Source organism: Anolis carolinensis, chromosome 3, assembly GCF_035594765.1.
Source record: "Anolis carolinensis isolate JA03-04 chromosome 3, rAnoCar3.1.pri, whole genome shotgun sequence".
NCBI classification, from domain to species: domain Eukaryota; kingdom Metazoa; phylum Chordata; class Lepidosauria; order Squamata; family Dactyloidae; genus Anolis; species Anolis carolinensis.
In genome coordinates, this window is record NC_085843.1 from 15,476,666 (window position 1) to 15,497,067 (window position 20,402).

General features: G+C 40.6%; 2 protein-coding genes across 2 annotated transcripts in view; both read right to left on the reverse strand.

Annotated features, from left to right (window-relative positions):
* Positions 1 to 20,402, reverse strand: part of grm5 (glutamate metabotropic receptor 5) — a 1,174,932-nt gene that overhangs the window by 722,265 nt on the left and 432,265 nt on the right. The window lies entirely within an intron of this gene.
* Positions 7,873 to 20,402, reverse strand: part of rab38 (RAB38, member RAS oncogene family) — a 37,819-nt gene continuing 25,289 nt past the window's right edge. The window contains exon 3 of the mRNA XM_062974521.1: positions 7,873 to 11,160. Coding sequence (XP_062830591.1) covers positions 11,005 to 11,160 — 156 coding nt within the window. The 3' untranslated portion in view covers positions 7,873 to 11,004. The remainder of the gene's footprint in view (positions 11,161 to 20,402) is intronic.

Genomic DNA, 20,402 nt, shown 5'->3' on the forward strand with positions numbered 1-20,402 from the left:
ACATTCATTGTTCCCATAATATTGACATAATTGGCAGATGGCTGATTTCTAACAGCAAAACAGCTGAATTAATCAACACAGTGCATGTGATTTCTTTAAGCACATTAGCCCTCCGGGAAATCCTTTCTCAAATTAGAACCACATGTTAATCTCCTTCATATAATCAATTCTGCTAAAGCTTCTGTCATCAGAATAAATAGTATTTTCCTTAGAAAATTGTCTTTCTATTTAATAGAACAGTGTTGTTGTTTTTTTTTTTAATATATATATATATTACCATACATCACTTCAATCAGGGACATTACAAGAACAAGCAGCAAAGAAGAATGGAGCTTCATCCCAAGATTTTGAGGCGATATGGCACATGTCCACAGGTTGCCTATGGAATGGTACACTCATATTTTTCCCACCCAGTTTCAGATATGATTGATAATGCCAGGAACATGGCAGTCCTTAAACTATAATTCTTATGGTACCTTGTTGTTGTTATCTGCCATCAAGTCAACTTTGACCCATGGAGACCTGATGAACAATAAATCTCCAAGTCACTTTTTCCGCAACAGCACCATTAAACTCAGGGCTTCACCTTCTTTGATTGCACCTATCCATTCATTTCCCTATTTTCGTACTGCGTTCCACCTTGCCAAAATTATTGTCCTTTCTAGTAAGTTGTGTCTTCTCATGATATGTCCAAAGTATCAGCTCCATCATCTTGGTTTCGGATTACACCTATCTGCACAATGAGTGTAACGGATTAGCCTACCTTACAAGGTTGGTGTTCAGGTAACTTCAGGCCTTGCTTGCAAAAGCTAAACAGAACAGGGGGGAGGAGTCATCAGGCAGCCATTACTGGAAATGAAGTCTGATTGGATGATGTAAATGGGGAGAGTTGCTTAGCAACTGGAGATGGGTGGAGCTAAAGTGACAGCTGGAGCTATGCAGCTGAAGAATTCTTGTCAGGGAGTTGGCTTTTGAAGTGTGAAGATATAGATTTGGGAACTGTGTTATTAGAAAGATACCTCTTTGAGGAATATAGTTAAAAGCCTTCGGGGAAGAAGGGCTGAGAACTATATTGAGACTCTATAGTTTAGAGTGCTGGTGTTTAATCCCAGGAAAAGTGGATCGTCCTGTTTGTGTTTCCTGTGTGAAAGAACATATTTCCACAGAATTCAAGTTATAAAACCATCCTTTGTAAGAGAAAAGCCGAACTTGTTATTGAAACTGCTACACATCTTTACTGTTCATGAACAAATAAACAACAGCTTCTTGTTTTCCTCACATGAAGTGTCTTGTGTGACTCTCTAAGTATCCTAACACAAAAAAGGCTCCTGAATATAACATTGGTGGTAGCATTGGTAATGGTAACAAGTTCAAATCCTCTATATTTTTGGTGGCAGCTGAAACCAATCCCCTGCAATGAGCATGCCCATTTGGCCTATGTTATACTCTCTAGAATAGTCTTCCACAAACTGTAATTGTAATCAAAAACAGGTGGAAAGCACCAGTTCTGGGGTAGTTAACATAGTATAATAAGCCAGCAGTGAAGCGAGATATCTAAGTCTCCCATCACTTACTAGAAACAAAAGACTGCTTACAGCAGGGAAGCTATTGCTTAAAACTGACCTGTGTTTTGGGCCCAAGAATCAGTTGCCCTAGAACTGAGTTGTGTTTTGCAACCTGTGTAAGGACAAATAACAGCATGTCACTCCCCAGAGGTTAGTAGACAACTGAACCTGCAGTTCAGTTTTACAGTTGTCCATTATTGTATTACATCATAATTCAGAGATATATAAAGCTGAGCTATGCTTTGAATGTTTCATTAGGAACTATCCAACAAATGGCTAAGAATTACAATCGATGTCCATTTTACTTTGAACTACCCATTATCCACATGCACTTAGAATAACCTTTCCAAGTTGAAATTTGGGCCTTGGGCAAAAATAACGGCCAATCTCAGAAACTGAATACAGTATATTTGTCTTTCCACATGTGTGGATTTGATGTTTGTGGATTTGATTATTCATAGATTTGATTAAATGTTCTATCTGGGAATTGTCTAAGATTGTTTAGGTTCTCCAGTGTGATCCTATGGTCAACTTCTATTAGATGTTGAGCATAGAATCATGCAGAAAAGAGAACACTTCTTCTGGAAGACATTGACCATACAGTCATTTTGAAGGACCCCTCACAGCTAAAAGAAACTCACCTATCTCACAGGTAAAAGAAACTGCATATTTTTTAACTTTCATGGGGTCCTGTGTCCCTGGTCCCAATGGATGTAGAAGGCTGGCTGTATTGGGCTGGATCCACATTTAGTAAAACATTTTGGAATTAATGGAAACGAACATATTCATCCATGTATGAACATACACTTTTTTGTTATAATTATTCCTTGACTGATAACAACTACAGCAACATTAAGAATTATTGTTTCAGTAGAAACAAGCATTTCTAAAAAGATATGCTCCTAAGGAAAAAATATCTGGAGAATCAAATTAAAGTGTTAACCAAAGACATTTTCCCCCACTACGTGCTAAACTGTTCTGTACCTTTTTCATGTCAGTGTAGTGAACTGAGAAGGATTAAGAGTTATTTGCATGTGTGTGTGTGTATCTTGAGTAACTTGACTGTCTCACTTGCTGCTGTAAAATTTAATGGTTTCTTCCCTGAATAAGGAGGAGTGATGTTTGCAGGAGTGTTTTGGCAATGGCTGTGTGCTGAGCGCACACAGAAGTGCTGATAGTGTTAAGTGGTTTTAACAAGTTTTTTTTGAAACATAAATGGTTTTAATTCCACACAGCCTTGATGGCAAAAGAAAACAAAACACCAACCCAAAGCCCTAGAGGGAATCCTTTTTTTAACAAGCCTTCTCATTAGAGCATTCGCTACACTAATTACTTTCTCAAGTTTTCGTTGTTCAAAGCCTGACTTCCCCCATCCTCAGTTTCATTATCTGCATGCAATCTATGAAATAGGTTATTAAAAAAACCCCAAAAAACTAATGTAACTAGTGTAGGACAACCACACTGAGGTCTCACTTCAAAAATCTAATATTTATCATCATCATCTATTTCTTTATATTGCACTTTATATTGCAAGTAATAGAACAATAAAACAGTTCCTGTCCTCAGGATTACAATCTAATTAAGATATGGCACAAAAGGAAATGGGGGTAGCAGTGTGGGAGGGAATTAGGTCCATCAGATATTGCTTCTCCTTCTCTTGCAGCCAGGACAGTGGCAGTTGGAATGGGCCTAGGCATGACAGAACTGTGCCCTCCTCCTCCTCCTCCTCCTCCTCTTCCTCCTCCTCCTCCTCCTCCATTTCTTCTTCTTCTTCTTCTTCTTCTTCTTCTTCTTCTTCTTCTTCTTCTTCTTCTCCTCTTCCTCTGTGGCAGTTGGAATGATAGTGGGCCTTTCACCTGCTTCTGGGCCTGGGCATGATGGAGCTATGCCTGCCTCTTCTTTTCTTCTTCCAAGACCAAGGCAATGGCAGTTGTGGTGCAGAGAGGGCCTTTCTTCTACTTCTGAGCCTAGGCATGGTGTTGTGCCTGCCTTTTCTTCTCTCATTTCGAAACCAGGGCCTTGGCAGCTGGGGTGGATGGTGGGCCTTTCACCCGTTTCCAGACCCAGGCATGATGGAGACTGTTCATGTCTCTTTTTCTCTATTTCCAAGGCTAGGACAGTGGCAGCTGGGATGGAAAGAAGGCCTTTCATCAATGAGCATGATGGAGCCTGTGTCTGTCTCTTCTTCCTTTCTCCCTCTGAAGCCAGAGCAATAGCAGTTGGAATGGATTGGGGGGAGGTTCATCTGCTTCTAGGCCTAGCCATGATGGAGCTGGGTCTGCCTTTTCATCTCTACCTTTTTAGCCAGAACAGAGAGAGTTGAGATAAACTTTCAAGATCAGATAACAACTGGCATCTTTAGAGTTCAACTAGCCTCCTAACCTGTGCAGCTTGCCTCCTTAGGTCATTGTCCTGGATGTAAAATGGAACAGGAGTTGCCTGATCTTTTTCCTTGTGGCACTTTAATTTAAGGTACATTATGGTACATTACTTAATTTAAGTGACTGGCTTGACCTTGAAGGAGCTGGGGGTGGCGACGGCCATCAAGGAGCTCTGGCGTGGGCTGGTCCATGAAGTCATGAGTAGTCGGAAGAGACTGAAAGAACAAACAACATCAACAACAACAACAATATTACTTCTGCCTCCTTTCATTCTGTTGCTGCTGCCTAGGATGTATCAGGCTCTGCTTCTGCCTGTGCTGTGACAGCATTGGCAGGGTCTTCCAGTTCTACAGGGTCTATCATCTTGCCTATTTTCTTCCCCTTTTTTGTCCATGGAGGCCTCCTACAGGTAAGACCATCCTTCTATCTCCACAACTCTTCATTTATTTATTTATTTATTTATTTATTTACAGTATTTATATTCCACCCTTCTCACCCCGAAGGGGACTCAGGGCGGATTACAATGAACACATATATGGCAAACATTCAATGCCAACAGACAAACAACATTCAATTTTAGACAGACACAGAGGCATTTTTTAACATTGTTAGTCATGATGGTGCAAAATTTACCAAGTATTCTACTGCTTTCCAGATTTTTTTCCTGTTTTTAAAGCATAGCTTTCTTGTGAGGTCAGACTCTGTATCAATAAACTCTGTGGCTGGGTGGGAAAGATCCACAAAAATTACAGACTTGTTTTGCCCATATCCACCCTCCAAAACCACTAGGAAAAGTGACACAATGACACTTCCAGTTGCCATTTTGAATAGGAATATGTTGCTGGAGAAGATGTTTGTCCTTTGGAACCTACCCAAATGCTAACCCTTGCAATGAAGGTAGAACCAAAAATCCCGATCCCATGAAAACCGCTGTTCATGCAGTCCACTAAAGGATCTGGCAGCAACATGATTTTGAAGGAGAAATAGCCAAAATTGGGTATAGCTATATGCTACAAGAAAGGCTCTTAAAGGATGCCTATGGCCCTTGGTTTAAGACAAGTGAGGTTATAGGTGCCATCAGATCCCCTCATGGCCACATCATCCCCCAAAGCAAGTTCAGATACCTCCATTTTTCTCTTAGGCCCTTCTCCGAATAGCAACTGGAAGTGATGCCATAATTTTGAGCGGGACTATAGAGAAAAATGGAAGTAGTATGTTTTAGGATACTTGCGGCGATGCATGTTTTCACACATTTGGGGGGAAATATTTCCTGGAAATGGCATTTTAATGTAGTTTTTGGTGTGGTTGGGGAGGTTGTGGGGCTTCATGACCACCAAAGTGTGGTCTCAAAACAGCATGTGGTCCACAAGCTACATTGTCCCCATCCCTGGTTTTAAAAAATTGTACACATGGCTCTTACGCTGTATCTCCCAGTGTTACTTTTCAAATTTGACTGTTTTGCTGACTGCTATTTCAATATTATTTACTGAGATCATTTATATATCTCCCCTTTTGTGATTGTGGAATTCAAAGCAACATACCACCAGCAATCAACATATCAAGTTTCAAATAGCTCATATGAAATATCTAGCAGATGATACTGTTTAAAACCAACCCTGTGTATTCCACAGAGTATTTGAAGAGAAAAATCCATCTAGCAGTGGCACACAAATCAATACATTGCACAAGACTGTAAGTAATGGAGGATCTCTGATACAAAAGAGTTGTGAGGGGAACACTGTCAATAAAGTCCTTAATGATAGACTTCAATTCTTCAGGATTATCCCCTTCATCCCTGCTTTTCTTATATTCACATAAATATTTAACACAACGCCTTTAGAAATATTTTTTAATACAGTGCTAAAATTGGTTCCCGAAGACCAGCTAGTAGGAGGCCATATGAACTCGAAGATTTATTTCCGGTCTTTATTTATTGATTCAGCATACAAGCCGCTTGGGTTCGGATTTATATAAAGCCCGCATGATTCAGCTCAGTTCTGTATCTGCATCTCGGCCCAGAAGTCCCCATATCCTTAGTCTCCAATGAATATTGCTGGAAATCAACAACTAGGGACGTATCCACACTGTAGAAATAATCCAGTTTGACACCACTTTAATTGCCGTGACTGAATGCTATTGAATGATGAGATTTGTAGTCTGTGGAGACACACACCAGCATTATTTGGCAGAGAAGGCTAAAGATGTTGCAAAACTACAACTGACATGATTCCATAGCATTGAGCCATGGCAGTTACAGAGGTGTCAAACTGCATTAATACTATAATGTAGATGTACCCTAGAACTCCTTTCTGCAGGAAGTAATGTTTCTGGAATACAATTTTAATTTGTTTTAATAGAGTGAGTTTGTGTTTTCCAGATCTGACAGCTATGGATCTGGGGATTTTTAGTCTTGTTTGGTTAATGCTTGGATTGGAGACTGCCAGGAAATATCAGATGCTATAGGCTAAATTTCTTAGGAAGACAACCACTTCTGAGTGTTCTTTGCCTAAGGAAAAAAATTATGAAATTCACAGGGTTGCCCTAACTCGAAGGCACAAAAACACAAAGAACATATTTTTCCAAGTTGTGTGAGATATACAGGTGCGGTTTACACTTGCAGCAGAAAGAGGTGGAAGTGATGAAGTGGTGGCTTACACAATATATCTTCAAGCTGCAAGTAGTAGTCATATTTTTGGCTGATTCCCTGCATATAAATAGTTTCGCAAGTACAAAACTAGCACAGCGGAGGGATCATTACTCCAAGTTCTACATGTTTTCTTCTAGAACTGAAATTATTATTATTTTTCTCCCCCAAACCTGTTCCCTCTCCTTTCCTTGTTAAAATTAATGAGGGATGTGAACACAGAAACACAACACTCGAAAGAAGGGGAAAAAATCTTTCCCCTTTGAGAGTAGCTGAGCATGCCGAGGGATTACCACAAGATCTCGTGGGAACCTCTTCCCTCCTACAGATGGAAAGAATCTTCGTAATGATTTATTCCCAGGAGGAAACACTGATTTCTGAGCAGTTGGGGAATCCATTGGGAAGAATAGTAAGATAAGCAAGAATTTTGTGTAGCTTTCTCTTGGTATTTGAACTCCTAAAGTGCTGGATAGAAATTATTTTGCCTAGAAATGTTGGCTGCAAAGCGCAATTAATCTATAATGTCACACACACACACATATATATATGAGAAAATATGTATGTATGTTTGTATCACAATGGCTTCTACATGGCTTGATGGATCTAGATCACACTTGGTGCACTTACCCTTCATTGTCTAACTTAAAATATAGGCAAGGTTTAAACTAAGACATCCATCAATTGTATTTTTAAATGACCTGTATTGGTGGTCCACAATTCTCACATTGCACTGCTCATAAGCAACCACAAGAGGATGGTATATACAGTAGAGTCTCACTTATCCAACACTCGCTTATCCAACATTCTGGATTATCCAACACATTTTTGTAGTCAATGTTTTCAATATATCATGATATTTTGGTGCTAAATTTGTAAATACAGTAATTACAGCATAATATTACTGCGTATTGAACTACTTTTTCTGTCAAATTTGTTGTATAACATGATGTTTTGGTACTTACTTTGTAAAATCATAACCTATTTTAATGTTTAATAGGCTTTTCCTTAATCTCTCCTTATTATCCAACGTATTCGGTTATCCAACGTTCTGCCGGCCCGTTTATGTTGGATAAGTGAGACTTTACTGTAGCTAGAAAAGCTCCGTCAGAGGGAATAAGACAACTAGAAGAGGGTTGGAACATCAATAGGGAGACACTCTGAGTCCCTTTCAGAAGGCCAGAGCATTGCCTTGGAGATGTTCTAAGGGAGGCATTTTCAGAGGGACAGGCAAAGATGGAAGCAAGCTGGAGAATGGAGAAAGGATTCCTTAAGATGACAAAACTTGGGTAATAATTCAATAGTTTTTTATGTACAGAGAAAAGAATCAACCTGGATTAATCTTTGGTTCCATTTGAAAATGCATAGCCAGGCAATGCTGGGTACATACACTAGTGTTTATATAAAGTTATTAGTGAAAAGGAATGCTCGGAAGCATCCTGACTTTTTCTTCGACATCTTCAATTTTTAAATTTATGTACTCAATTTTTCTTTGCTTCCTTCCTGTCTGAAGATATCATTCACCCTTCTTCCAATAAGTTAGTATGCAAAGGGATCTTGTAGCACTTTAGAGACTGAGAAAACAAAGTCCTTTATTTTACAGAAGGTTGGCTCTCTAAAAATTTGCTAGGATCTTCATGTGATCCTATGATATGCTTCCACCCAGAAGTTGCCATTGGAAAATCTAGCACATTCCTAGAGATGATTTCTAGGAATCTCTAAGTCCATCGATGCAATTCTCTAAGTTTTCTGGGACCAGAAGCCAGATAATTTAATGACATTTGGTAATATCCATGGTTTCAGGTAATTATATAATCATAGAGTTAGAAGAGACCCGAAGGGCCATCCAGTCCAACCCCATTCTGCCATTCTGGTACATACAATCAAAGCGCCCCTGACAAATGGCCATTCAGTTTCTGCTTAAATGCCTCCAGAGAAGGAGAATCCACAACACTCTGAGGTAGCATGCTCCACTTCCAAACAGCTCTTACTATCAGGAAGTTCTTCCTAATGTTTAGGTGGAATCTTTTTGCTGCTATTTTTGCTGCTATTTCTTTTCTCCAAGTTAAACACACATGCATTAAGGGTTTTCTTCCAGATGCTTACCCAGCTTACCTTATCTTGGTTGAAAGTCCTTAAGAGTGTGCTGCAATGTGTTTTCACAGCACATGTAGTAGAGCTGCTGCACTCTGAAGCTGCCTTCAAAGCTGTATTAAAGGATGAGTGCAGATGAGAGCTAGGACTTGTGAGGGCAGCTATGAAGGGACTGGACAAGATTTTGAAGTGTCAAGAGTCAAGACATTTAATTGAATACTAAAATTAGGATTGTCCATGCTATCACAATTCCCATTTCTGTATATGGTTGTGAAAGCTGGACATTGAGGAAAGTTGACAGAGAGAAAATCAACTCTTTTGAAATATTACTGGACTACATGATTTGTAGATGTAAGGCTATGGGGAGATGGGGGTCTGTGCTCATGTAACATCAAACTATGGTGTGGTACCATATACACTCATCCTGTTGACACACAATTAAACCTGTTCTCATGCATCAAAATACAAAATCAGGATGGACTGAGTTGTGAGGAATATTCTAACTCTAATGAGTATTCTGATCCCACACACCCTGCCAGCAATGGAGTGACCAATTGACAACCAAAACACACCATTTCAGCTTCTCAACACTGTATTCCTTTTTAAAAAAAACAGCATGGAACAAATGTGACCACAAAGTACCCCAATGGCAAAAAAGCAACTTGAAACAACTTATGAAAAGAAGTTAGTAAGGTCAAGGTAAAGGCTTCCCCTTGACGTTAAGTCTAGTTGAGACCGACTCTGGGGGTTCGTGTTCATCTCCATTTCTAAGCTGAAGAGCCAGCATTGTCTGTAGACACCTCCAAGGTCATGTGGTCAGCATGACTGCAAGGAATGCTATTACCTTCCCACCTATTGATCTACTCACTGCATTTTCGAACTGCTAGGTGGGCAGAAGCTGGGGATAACAGTGGGAGCTCCCCAGATTCAAACTGCTGACCTTTTGATCAGCAACTTCAGCAGCTCAGTGGTTTAATCTGCTGTGCCATCAAGGGCTCTGGAAAAAAAGTTCCAAAGAGTTAATCAGCAATTAACAGTTCCATTGTTGATATGAGGATATTAGATAAGACCTTTGTACATTAGATACAAATAGTTTCAGGTCTAGTTTACAAGAGTGCAATTGTTCTAATATATAACAATGATTTGGAATTAATGTTGGCAGCAAATATATAGTTTTTGGGTGTGGGGTTGACTTTTTCCTCTGATAAACAAACTTCAAATGACAATGCATATTACGTATTTTATTACTTGACTGACTTTATTTGTCTTGTTTATTTTATTATTATTTTTTCGTGTCAGGAGCAACTGGAGTTTTACCATCCTTGTGGGAGGCTTCTCTCATGTCCCTGCATAGAGACCTCTTGACCATCAGCCTTTGCTGGTATCTGTTAAGGTGTTGGAGACGGGGGAAAAGATGGGTGGAAAGTCCCCTCTTTTCTACCAGTCATGCCTTTGCTGACATTGGCAGACACACCTGGCAATGGCCAGTAGCTCTGTGGGGTTCCATGGCTGCCACTATGGTGGCAAACAATGACAAACGTGCCAACCCTGTTCTGCAAATAGTATTTTCCCTGTGCTGCACATAGTGTTTACCTGCAACTTCCAGTAGTCCTCACCATTGACTATACTGATTAGGATTGCTGGGAGTGAAGTTCAGCAAAAAAAAATTGGAGGGCGATGCAGTTCCTAGTGCACACTCCCAATTCACACATACATACAAAACCCTATCCAAAAATGTCATGTTTAGATGTTTCTGCCTTCCTTTTTTTTTTTTTCGTGTCAGGAGCAACCGAAGTTGCTTCTGGAGTGAGAGAATTGGCCGTCTGCAAGGACGTTGCCCAGGGGACGCCCGGATGTTTTGATGTTTTACCATCCTTGTGGGAGGCTTCTCTCATGTCCCCGCATGGAGCTGGAGCTGATAGAGGGAGCTCATCCGCACTCTCCCCAGGTGGGATTCGAACCTGGCAACTTTCAGGTCAGCAACCCAACCTTCCAGTCACTTAGTCCACTACGCCATCTGGGGGCTTCCTAAAAAGAGCACTTTGGCTGGAGCAACTACAGTTAACTGAAATAGGTTAGAAAATTAGTATCAAAATTTGTAGAAGCACCCACAACTTATTCATAACACCACAATAAAAATAATGATCAGAAAAGTTTTTGAAACTTTGGATTTTCTTTTACAGCCAAGTGTTTGGCAACAATGCAGATTTTTTTTTTTTATGCCCAGACACAGCAAAAGCCAGGCAATATGTTTTGGAGGCACTTTTCCTTTCCTGAGTTATGTGTTGCTCAGTCCCAATGTCCAAAACAGCTTGGAGGTTGCTTAGGACCGGAAGCAAGCTGAACAGCTGACAAACTTGGAGGAATTCAAGTGTGGCTTGACGACATCAGGTTCAACGAATTGCTCCACAGGGTCACTCTCAGTGGCCATGATGTGCTTCACTAAACATCTGGAAGCTTCGTCAATATTTATGTTTTCCTGAAGATAGACGGGTGATGAGATGGGAGGGAGGATGAATGGAAAGAAAAAAAATACATTTGAGATGAAAACATTTTGAAACCAATCACAGAGGTATCAATAACAGTATAGCAGCTAGCTTGAGAGAATTAGTAGTGCCACTCTATTCTGCATTGGGTCTGATTTCACCGGGAATAATGCTGTGTCTGATTCTGGGCAAAGCAACTCAAGAAGGATATTGACAAGTTGGACTGTAGTCAGAGAAGGTCTAGAAGTCAAGTCCTATGTTTACCTTGAGAGGGGACATGACAGCCATGTTTAAATATATCAAAGGATGTCATATTGAGGGAGAAAATTTGTTTTCGGCTGCTCTAGAGACTAGAGCATGGAGTAATGGATTCAAATTCCAGAAAAAGATTATCTATCTAACATTATGAAAAATGTCCTGCTGATAAGAGCTGTTTGATAGTGGAATAGGCTGTCTCAGAGTGTGGTGGAGTCTCTGTTCCTGAAGGTTTATAAACAGAGACTGAATTGTCATCTGGCAGGAGTGTTTTGATTGCGTGTTTCTGTATGGCAGAATGGGGTTGGATTAGATGACCCTTATGGTCTCTTCTAACTCTATGATTCTATAGCATTTTCTGGCCCTGCATGTTCCAGCCAGAGTACAACCCCTCTACCCTTAATTTAGTATTGTCAAAAATATATAAAATATTCAAAATATTCAAAAATGGTGAAACACATGCTTCACCATTGAGAAATGTTGATGAGAAGCTTTGCAGTTTGGGTCTTTGTTGTTGTTGTTTATTCGTTCAGTTGCTTCTGACTCTTTGTGACCTCATGGACCAGCCCACGGCAGAGCTCTCTGTTGGTCGTGGCCACCCCCAGCTCCTTCAAGGTCAAGCCAGTCACTTCAAGGATACCATCCATCCATCTTGCCCTTGGTAGGCTCCTCTTCCTTTCATTTTCCCCAGCATCATTATCTTCTCCAAGCTTTCCTGTCTTATTCTACATAAAATCTACACATCATTGTTTGCGTAGAAAACAGTATTTTCTGTGCAGAATTTTTTTCTGTGCAGAAAATTATTCAGCACAGAGAATACTTCTACCCAGAAAAGCTTTTTCTGCACAGGAAACAACAATATTTCAGCAGAAAATACAATACTGAGAAAACTATGAGAAAAATCCAGTACTGCCAAGAATTTTCACAATTTTAGACTTATTCTATACAAAATTTGTGTGGGTTTTTTTTTGCATTGAAAAGAGTTTTGTTGTTTGGAAAACAGCCTTTTCTGCACAGATGATGCTATTTTATATGTAAAACGGTCATGTGTGAGTTTTCTGTATAACAAGTGAATAAACTTCCACAAGTAGAAGGAAACCTCTAGAACTACTCAATGCTTTTTTTGAGAAGAAAGGTAATCATGAATTACATTTCTAGTGATGCTCCTAATATCTTGGGAATTTCCTTCCATGAGAAATACTTAGGATCCTTGTGACATTCACCAAAGGGCAAACAACTGTAATCCTCCAGATATGTTTTTCTTACAGTCCCTCTCAGCTTTACCAACACAGATTAGGTAAAGAATTATGGGAGATACAGTTTAAAAACATCTGGAGGGACACAGTTAATCATCCCTGCTTCATTTGGTTGATCTTTTAGATGGAGCGGAGATGTTAATCCTAGCTCATAAAAGCAGAATGTCATAGTTATTCCAGGTTAATTATTCCAGGTTAATTAATCCATTTGTAAAGAGGTGCCTCCATGAAATCTTGTTTGATTTCCAAAACTGAATTTTGCCAGCCCCATGTTAGGTGCCTCAGAATTTAACAGCTTAGAGGCTGGCACTGAATGGAGAATAGTCACCAATAACTTAGTGCCAAGCCACAGAGAAGTTTAAGTCCATAATGCGACATTCTGAACAGCCGTGCAAATTCCTCTGGTTTATAAGAAGTTATTTGCAGAGTGCTGTAAAATGGCATTTCAGCAAATAAGGCAAACCCTGTTGAAGAAGTGGTTTTGAAACCCTTTACTAGTATGCAGTAGAGACAAAGGAAATATTTCTATTACTTTAAGCATTCAGACTGGCTCATTTCTATCAGTAGACATGTACCTACTGTGCTTCTAGAAGGTTCAAGGATTAAGCTCTGACATACTTATCCAAGAAAAGAAAGAAGATTCCTATTAGAAACCAGAGATTGGAAAAGTTAGTTTTTGGACTACAGCTTCAAAATTTCCTCAGTCCTCACAACTAGTTTTTGGACATTATAGTCAACACGGATTTACCAAAAACAAGTCATGCCAGACTAATCTGATCTCTTTTTTCGATAGAGTTACGAGTTGGGTCGATACAGGGAATGCTGTGGATGTAGCGTACCTGGATTCCAGTAAGGCCTTCGACAAAGTCCCCCACGACCTTCTGGCAAATAAACTAGTAAAATGTGGGCTAGACAAAACTACGGTTAGGTGGATCTGCAATTGGCTAAGCGAACGAACCCAAAGGGTGCTCACCAATGCGTCATCTTCATCATGGAAAGAAGTGACAAGTGGAGTGCCGCAGGGCTCCGTCCTGTTCTGTTCAACATCTTTATTAACGACTTAGACGAAGGGTTAGAAGGCACGATCATCAAGTTTGCAGACGACACAAAACTGGGAGGGATAGCCAACACTCCAGAAGACAGGAGCAGAATTCAAAACGATCTTGACAGACTAGAGAGATGAGCTGAAACTAACAAAATGAAGTTCAACAGGGACAAATACAAGATACTTCATTTCGGCAGAAAAAATGGAAATCAAAGATACAGAATGGGGGACGCCTGGCTTGACAGCAGTGTGTGCGAAAAAGATCTTGGAGTCGTCGTGGACAACAAGTTAAACATGAGCCTACAATGTGATGCAGCAGCTAAAAAAGCCAACGGGATTCTGGCCTGCATCAATAGGGGAATAGCGTCTAGATCCAGGGAAGTCATGCTCCCCCTCTATTCTGCCTTGGTCAGACCACACCTGGAATACTGCGTCCAATTCTGGGCACCACAGTTGAAGGGAGATGTTGACAAGCTGGAAAGCGTCCAGAGGAGGGCGACTAAAATGATTAAGGGTCTGGAGAACAAGCCCTATGAGGAGCGGCTTAAAGAGCTGGGCATGTTTAGCCTGCAGAAGAGAAGGCTGAGAGGAGACATGATAGCCATGTACAAATATGTGAAGGGAAGTCATAGGGAGGAGGGAGCAAGCTTGTTTTCTGCTGCCCTGCAGACTAGGACACGGAACAATGGCTTCAAACTACAGGAAAGGAGATTCCACCTGAACATCAGGAAGAACTTCCTCACTGTGAGAGCTGTTCGACAGTGGAACTCTCTCCCCCGGGCTGTGGTGGAGGCTCCTTCCTTGGAGGCTTTTAAGCAGAGGCTGGATGGCCGTCTGTCGGGGGTGCTTTGAATGCGATTTCCTGCTTCTTGGCAGGGGGTTGGACTGGATGGCCCATGAGGTCTCTTCCAACTCTACTATTCTATGATTCTATGATTCTAAGAGTAACTTTTCCAAGCTCTGAGTAGCTTCCTAAAAAGCTTGCTTTTGTGAACCTCAAAAGAATACTCTAATGGTTCCTTGGGAATTTAATTGGCACTGTACCTAAACAAGATCTCTGCTAAGTGCCTAAGAAAGCAACCATCTTCTCCCGCAAAGATTTCTAGTAGGAGTACTAGAATGGTAAGACATATTTTGGAGGGACAAGCTTGTTTTCTATTGCTCCAAAGATGGAGCAATGGATTTGAACTATTGGAAATGAAGATCCTCCCAAACATTGGGAAGAACTTCTTGATGGTAAGAATTGTTTGACAGTAAAACACACTGGCTTGGAGTGTGGTGGCGGCTCCTTCTCTGGAGATTTTTAAGCAGAAGCTGTATGGCCATCTGTCATGAGTGCTTTGATTCCTGCATGACAGGAGGTTAGACTGGATGGCCCGTGTGGTCTCTTCCAACTCTATAATTCTATGGTACTATAAAGGATTCCTCAAAATTTTACACTGCCATTTACTCGTAATTATGGAAGAACTATGGTCCTGAGTCTTGAAGGCTATGCCAGGATAGTACAAATTCTAGCAAGTTCTATGAAGCTGATAAAATTCTGAGTACATCCCAGTGACAGGACTGTATGCCTGCCCTCTGAAGATTAGCTGAGAGAAATTTATCATGAGAAAATGGTCCATCTGGTGATGAATCGACTAGCAACTATAGAGATAACAACCTTGTAGAATAGCTGCAGTCTCCACCCAGGGAGAGGCTATCACAATGAGGAAATGGCAGGCCATCTTGATAAGGACAGATGATAACAAACTGCCAATTGAAACATAAATGAGTCAGCATGCATTTAGGAAATAACATATTTGAAAGTGACATTGGCTGGACATAGAAATATCTGTTTCTTTCTGTGCTCTTAGGGATGCCAGCTCAGGACTGTCCATAGCCATGAAGTTTATGGGGTAAGATCTGAGACCTAGAAATGGCCCCTAGAGATGTTAACAAGTTTTATGAGTTACATACCAGCCACTGTTACTCATAGCCTGTTATTCAAACAGGAAGTGGGTGGACCTATGTCATTCTGGAAAGATAGAAGTCTTAAGGTAAGATAGGGGTGTCAAACCCTTTTCATTGAGGGCCATGTCAGCCTTATGGTTGCCTTCAAATGGCCGTTGAATCCATGGATGGAGAATCCATAGATAAAGAGAGTTAACTATATTTTTTACATAGTAGTTGATGCGCTTTAGTTTTCCCCACATGTGGTAAAAAATTGTTATCTTTCAGCATTTCTAGGTCCTCCACTTCCACTGAATGTTTACCATAGAATTTTGCTGGAAGACCCAGAAATGTCTAATGAGCCAGTATTTGTTTTCCCACTTTCGCAGAGATCATGTATCAACAGCCCACACACAAGTTAAGGTCCAGCTGTAAAAACACAATCCTGCTGGATAATTGTTCAAAGTTGCAGTAACATATCAATCCTTGCAGATTGTAGCAAGAAGCTACTGTACTAATTCAGCTGGATATTTGCATTTTCCTAGAGCTGAATCCTGAAAAAAACTGGATGATAACTCTTCCAGGAGTGAATTTCCCTTCCGAGGGGCAGATGTCTCTCACTTTCTGTTATCTCACCCCTGTTTTAACTATGAGTCCTTTGTAAGTTGGATGTTTTTAACTCGGGGACTGCCTTATTGAGGTTGGAAAAATCAGATGTAATACAGATTAAGGGCATGTTGCTTGCAGTGGTACATATGAAAAACAAACTTGGGTCTTCCATGAACACAAGCAACACTAAGGTTGGAAATGAACAACCCTATCAGTCTATGAAATGGGGAGGCTATCAAAACATAGGAGCTCAGAATCTAGCACTGGGTTGTCCAATATGTAGTCTTTCATAGTAGGGCATCTTTCCTGGTTTGGAAAAAAAGATAATATATGTAACCAGCAGCAGTATGGCTTAAATGAGGCCTCAGCCCTCACTAACGCATCTAGTTCACTGCCAATTGCACATTATTAATCTTGTTCTTGGACTAGAAACTCGTGGCTTCTTTGGCACAAAGCAGAGCATGCTTTGCCAATTGCTACTAGTAGATTATCAGTGCTTGGAGGTAACACATTACAGATCTTGGAATTAATGTTGCTTGCTAACTACAAAAAAAACCTTTTTGTGTTAACAGAGCCATACCGCCATTTCTTTTCCCAAAATAATACAGGGACCGATCAGCCTCTACTTTTGAGGGGTGAAGTTACACTTTTGAGAGGTTATTCATTCTTTCTGCTCATCAGGAGACTGTTGACTTAGTAAAGGATTCTTTCACATTTCTCCTTCATCCTATAAAACTGTGAGGGGGAATCTATTTTTAAAACCTTTAAACAAGCATCATATTCCACTCATATTATTGAAGACCCCCCCCCCCAAATGTCACTTCAGTTCCCATACCCACAACTTTCCAGATTCTTAAGAAATGGTCCAGAATAATCCTCTGAAATCCCACTTTCTGTGCTGCTTTTAAAATGTCCCAATGTGTTTTACTCCTCCCACTTTCCCCTCTAATTCAATTGCTGCAAAATGAGTTCAAAGTGCAAAAGTGTTGTTGAAGGCTTTCATGGCCAGAATCACTGGGTTGCTGTGAGTGTTCCGGGCTGTATGGCCATGTTCCAGAAGCATTCTCTCCTGACATTTTGCCCACATCTATGGCAGGCATCATCAGAAGTTGTGAGGTCTCACAACCTTTGAGGATGCCTGCCATAGATGTGGGAGAAACATCAGGAGAGAATGCTCCTGTAATATGGATATACAGTCTGGAAAACTTACAGCAACCCAGTTCTCTCTCACTTAACTCAGTGGGAAGGGCAGCAGAGGAGAGGATGGGATTTTATCCTTCCCAGTAGGCTCCAGCAGAAGCAGTAGCCTCTCCTACCTTATGTGTTCTTCATTAACAACTTCAGTGGGCCACATTCTACATGGCTTGGCCACATGTGTTCCAATGTTAATCTGTAAAATGTGGGAAAGTATGCATTCCATCCATTCAAAATACTGAAGAGAGATATGCAGTAAAAATATGCATGGAGTAAAAAGTGTGGTTACATTACTTTTTGTGTTGGTTGCCTTTTGCCACTCTATATCAGGGGTGGGGAAAGTGTAGCACAAGAGCCACATGGACCTCCCAAAGGTATCCCCCCATTCCCCAGACTAAAGAGTTGCAAAAGTGACTCTCCTGAGCCTAAAACAGAAGCTCCACCAAAAAGAGACCAAAACTATTACCACACTCCCACATTGCTGGTGGGGGTCAGAAACATTTTGAGAGCTTTTTCCAGGAGCGTAGAAATGGCCTTCAAGGTGCCCTCTGAATTGATGTGGTTCCTAACCCTTAAAAGTTCTCCATCACTCTCCCTTTCAGTATTTTGAACTGTATGGGGCCGATAGTTATGGGACTTGCTCAAGGTCACTTGGTGGGCTTCTACAGCCAAATGGGGAATTGAACCCTGATCTACAAAGTCATAGACCAATACTCAAACCACTACACTAGGAAAGAAGATATAAGACACTTAAAAAGAGACAACATTTCCACCAATCCTCCAATAAGGATGAAAACAATGGATTAGCCAGCCTTATCAGGAACAAGCAATGCATTAAATTACAGGTTCACAAAGTCATCGTGAAAAGTGAACAGCTTTTAAATAGTAATGTTTCAAGCTTTGTACACTAATGGTCACCTGTTCGAAACAGAGATAACCTTGCCAACTACCTATGCCTGTGCAGACTGTAATTCTGATCAACCTTGCCAATCGGCTGTGTCACAGGAGCAGACGAGAGCAAGAGGAAATAAAATTTACTATTGCTCTTGTTGTTGAAGGTTACAGCAGTCAAGTACAGAAATTTCCCATTGTAGATAACTGGGACAATTTCTGGATAACTTCTCAAAACTTTAGGTAACAAATAGGTGAGGGGCCAATGGGTGCTGGTACCCCATGTGTGGAAAGGTTTTTCTAAGGCATCAGTTTGAGCCAGTGTGATGTATTGGTTTGAGTACTGGACTGCAACTGATGAGACCAGGGTTCAGATCCCTGCTTAGCCATGGAAACCACTCAGTCATCTTGGGAAAGTCAAACTTTCTCATCCTCTGAGGAAAGCATAGACAAACCCCCTCCAAACAAATAATGACAAGAAAACTTCATGATAGGTTCATCTTGGGCCACTATAAATGGGAAAATACTTGAAGGGTGGACACACCACTACAACAACAAACTAATAATTGTTCAGTTCTTTAAAGTAAATCCTTTGGGCAAACTGACTACTGCCCTAGGAAATATTTGGGATCCAGAGTTTAAAATTAGTCAACAAAACAAACATTTCCATTTTTCTAAAAAGCAGTAATTTTTTGTGGTCTCAGGATGAGACATAGCTAAATCCCAGGCTTTCATGAAGTATTCTACAAATAAAGTATATTATTATTTTGAAGCAAGGGACAAAAGGGTGTATTTGTGGGACACAATGGCATATAAAAACTTTATATTACATTTTATCAATTTCACCAAATGACCTTCATGCAAAGCTCTGTAAAATTACTTGTTTCAATTACAACTCACAGAATCCACAAATTGGTATGAGATTATTGGGTGGGGGGTATCTATTTTTTTTAAATCTCACTATCTGGAGTTAGAAGCCATTAACAATTTGCTTTTTCTCTGGTTCTGCAGTAACACATCTAAAATGTTATTTAAAAAAAAACACTGTCAGGATATCCTCACATGCTGAATTGACGCAGGGAGAGACTAGATGGAGTTAACTTGCACAAAGTGCTCAGGAAGCAAAGGGGCACTTCAAAGGAAACCCAATTTCCTGTGTCTTAGCCCACAAGTTATCATCTGATCATTAGAAGACGGCTACCATTATCTCTCAACTGCTCCTTTCAGAAAACATCGGTAGAGCTCAGCTGAAGCATTCCCACAGAGAAATAGGGTGGTGAAGTGGAAAGTGAATTCAGCATGGGTTTTAATCTTCTCTCAGACCTGAAGCTCATGGTCCATAGCCTCCAATACGGCACACAAAGAAAGAGAAGTATAGATCTGGTTTCCCTACAGTGCTATTATTTTCATTCTAAGGATTCTGTCCCTGTTGCTCATTTCTGCTATTACGCATTCCAGATGTCCTCCCAAAGATGTCAGAAATTTCATTCACCTGTGCTTTGCTCACTACCAGAATGGGCTTCATTCTCAGTAAACTAACTGTGGAGGGGTTATGATCCACGGCAAAAGTATCACAACTGTGATTAAGCTTTTATTGCAATCTACCATCATGTCAACTTTGGTCTATGGTGGCCCCATGAATAAGAAACCTCCAGGTCATGTTACCATCAACAGCCCTGCTCAGGTCTTGCAGACTCAAGGTTATGAGCCTATCCATGTGGAATGCAGTCTTTCTCTTTTCCAATTTCCTTATACCTTACCATGCATGATTTCTTTTCTAGTGAGTCATGTCTTCTCACAATATAGTCAAAGTATGAGCATCATCTTGATGGCTCAGACTTGATTGGCACCAGGCCCCATTGATTTGTCTTTTTAGCAATCCTCTATTCTTCAGCATCACATTTAAAATGAGTTGATTCTCTTCTTATCATTATTTTTGTTTTTACAATCACATATCGAAGGGTTCCAGCCCAGTTTATTTGTCCAAACGTATCTTCCCCTATGAGCCACCTCGAAGATTAAGATCATCTGGGAAGGCCCTGTTCTCAGTCCGCCT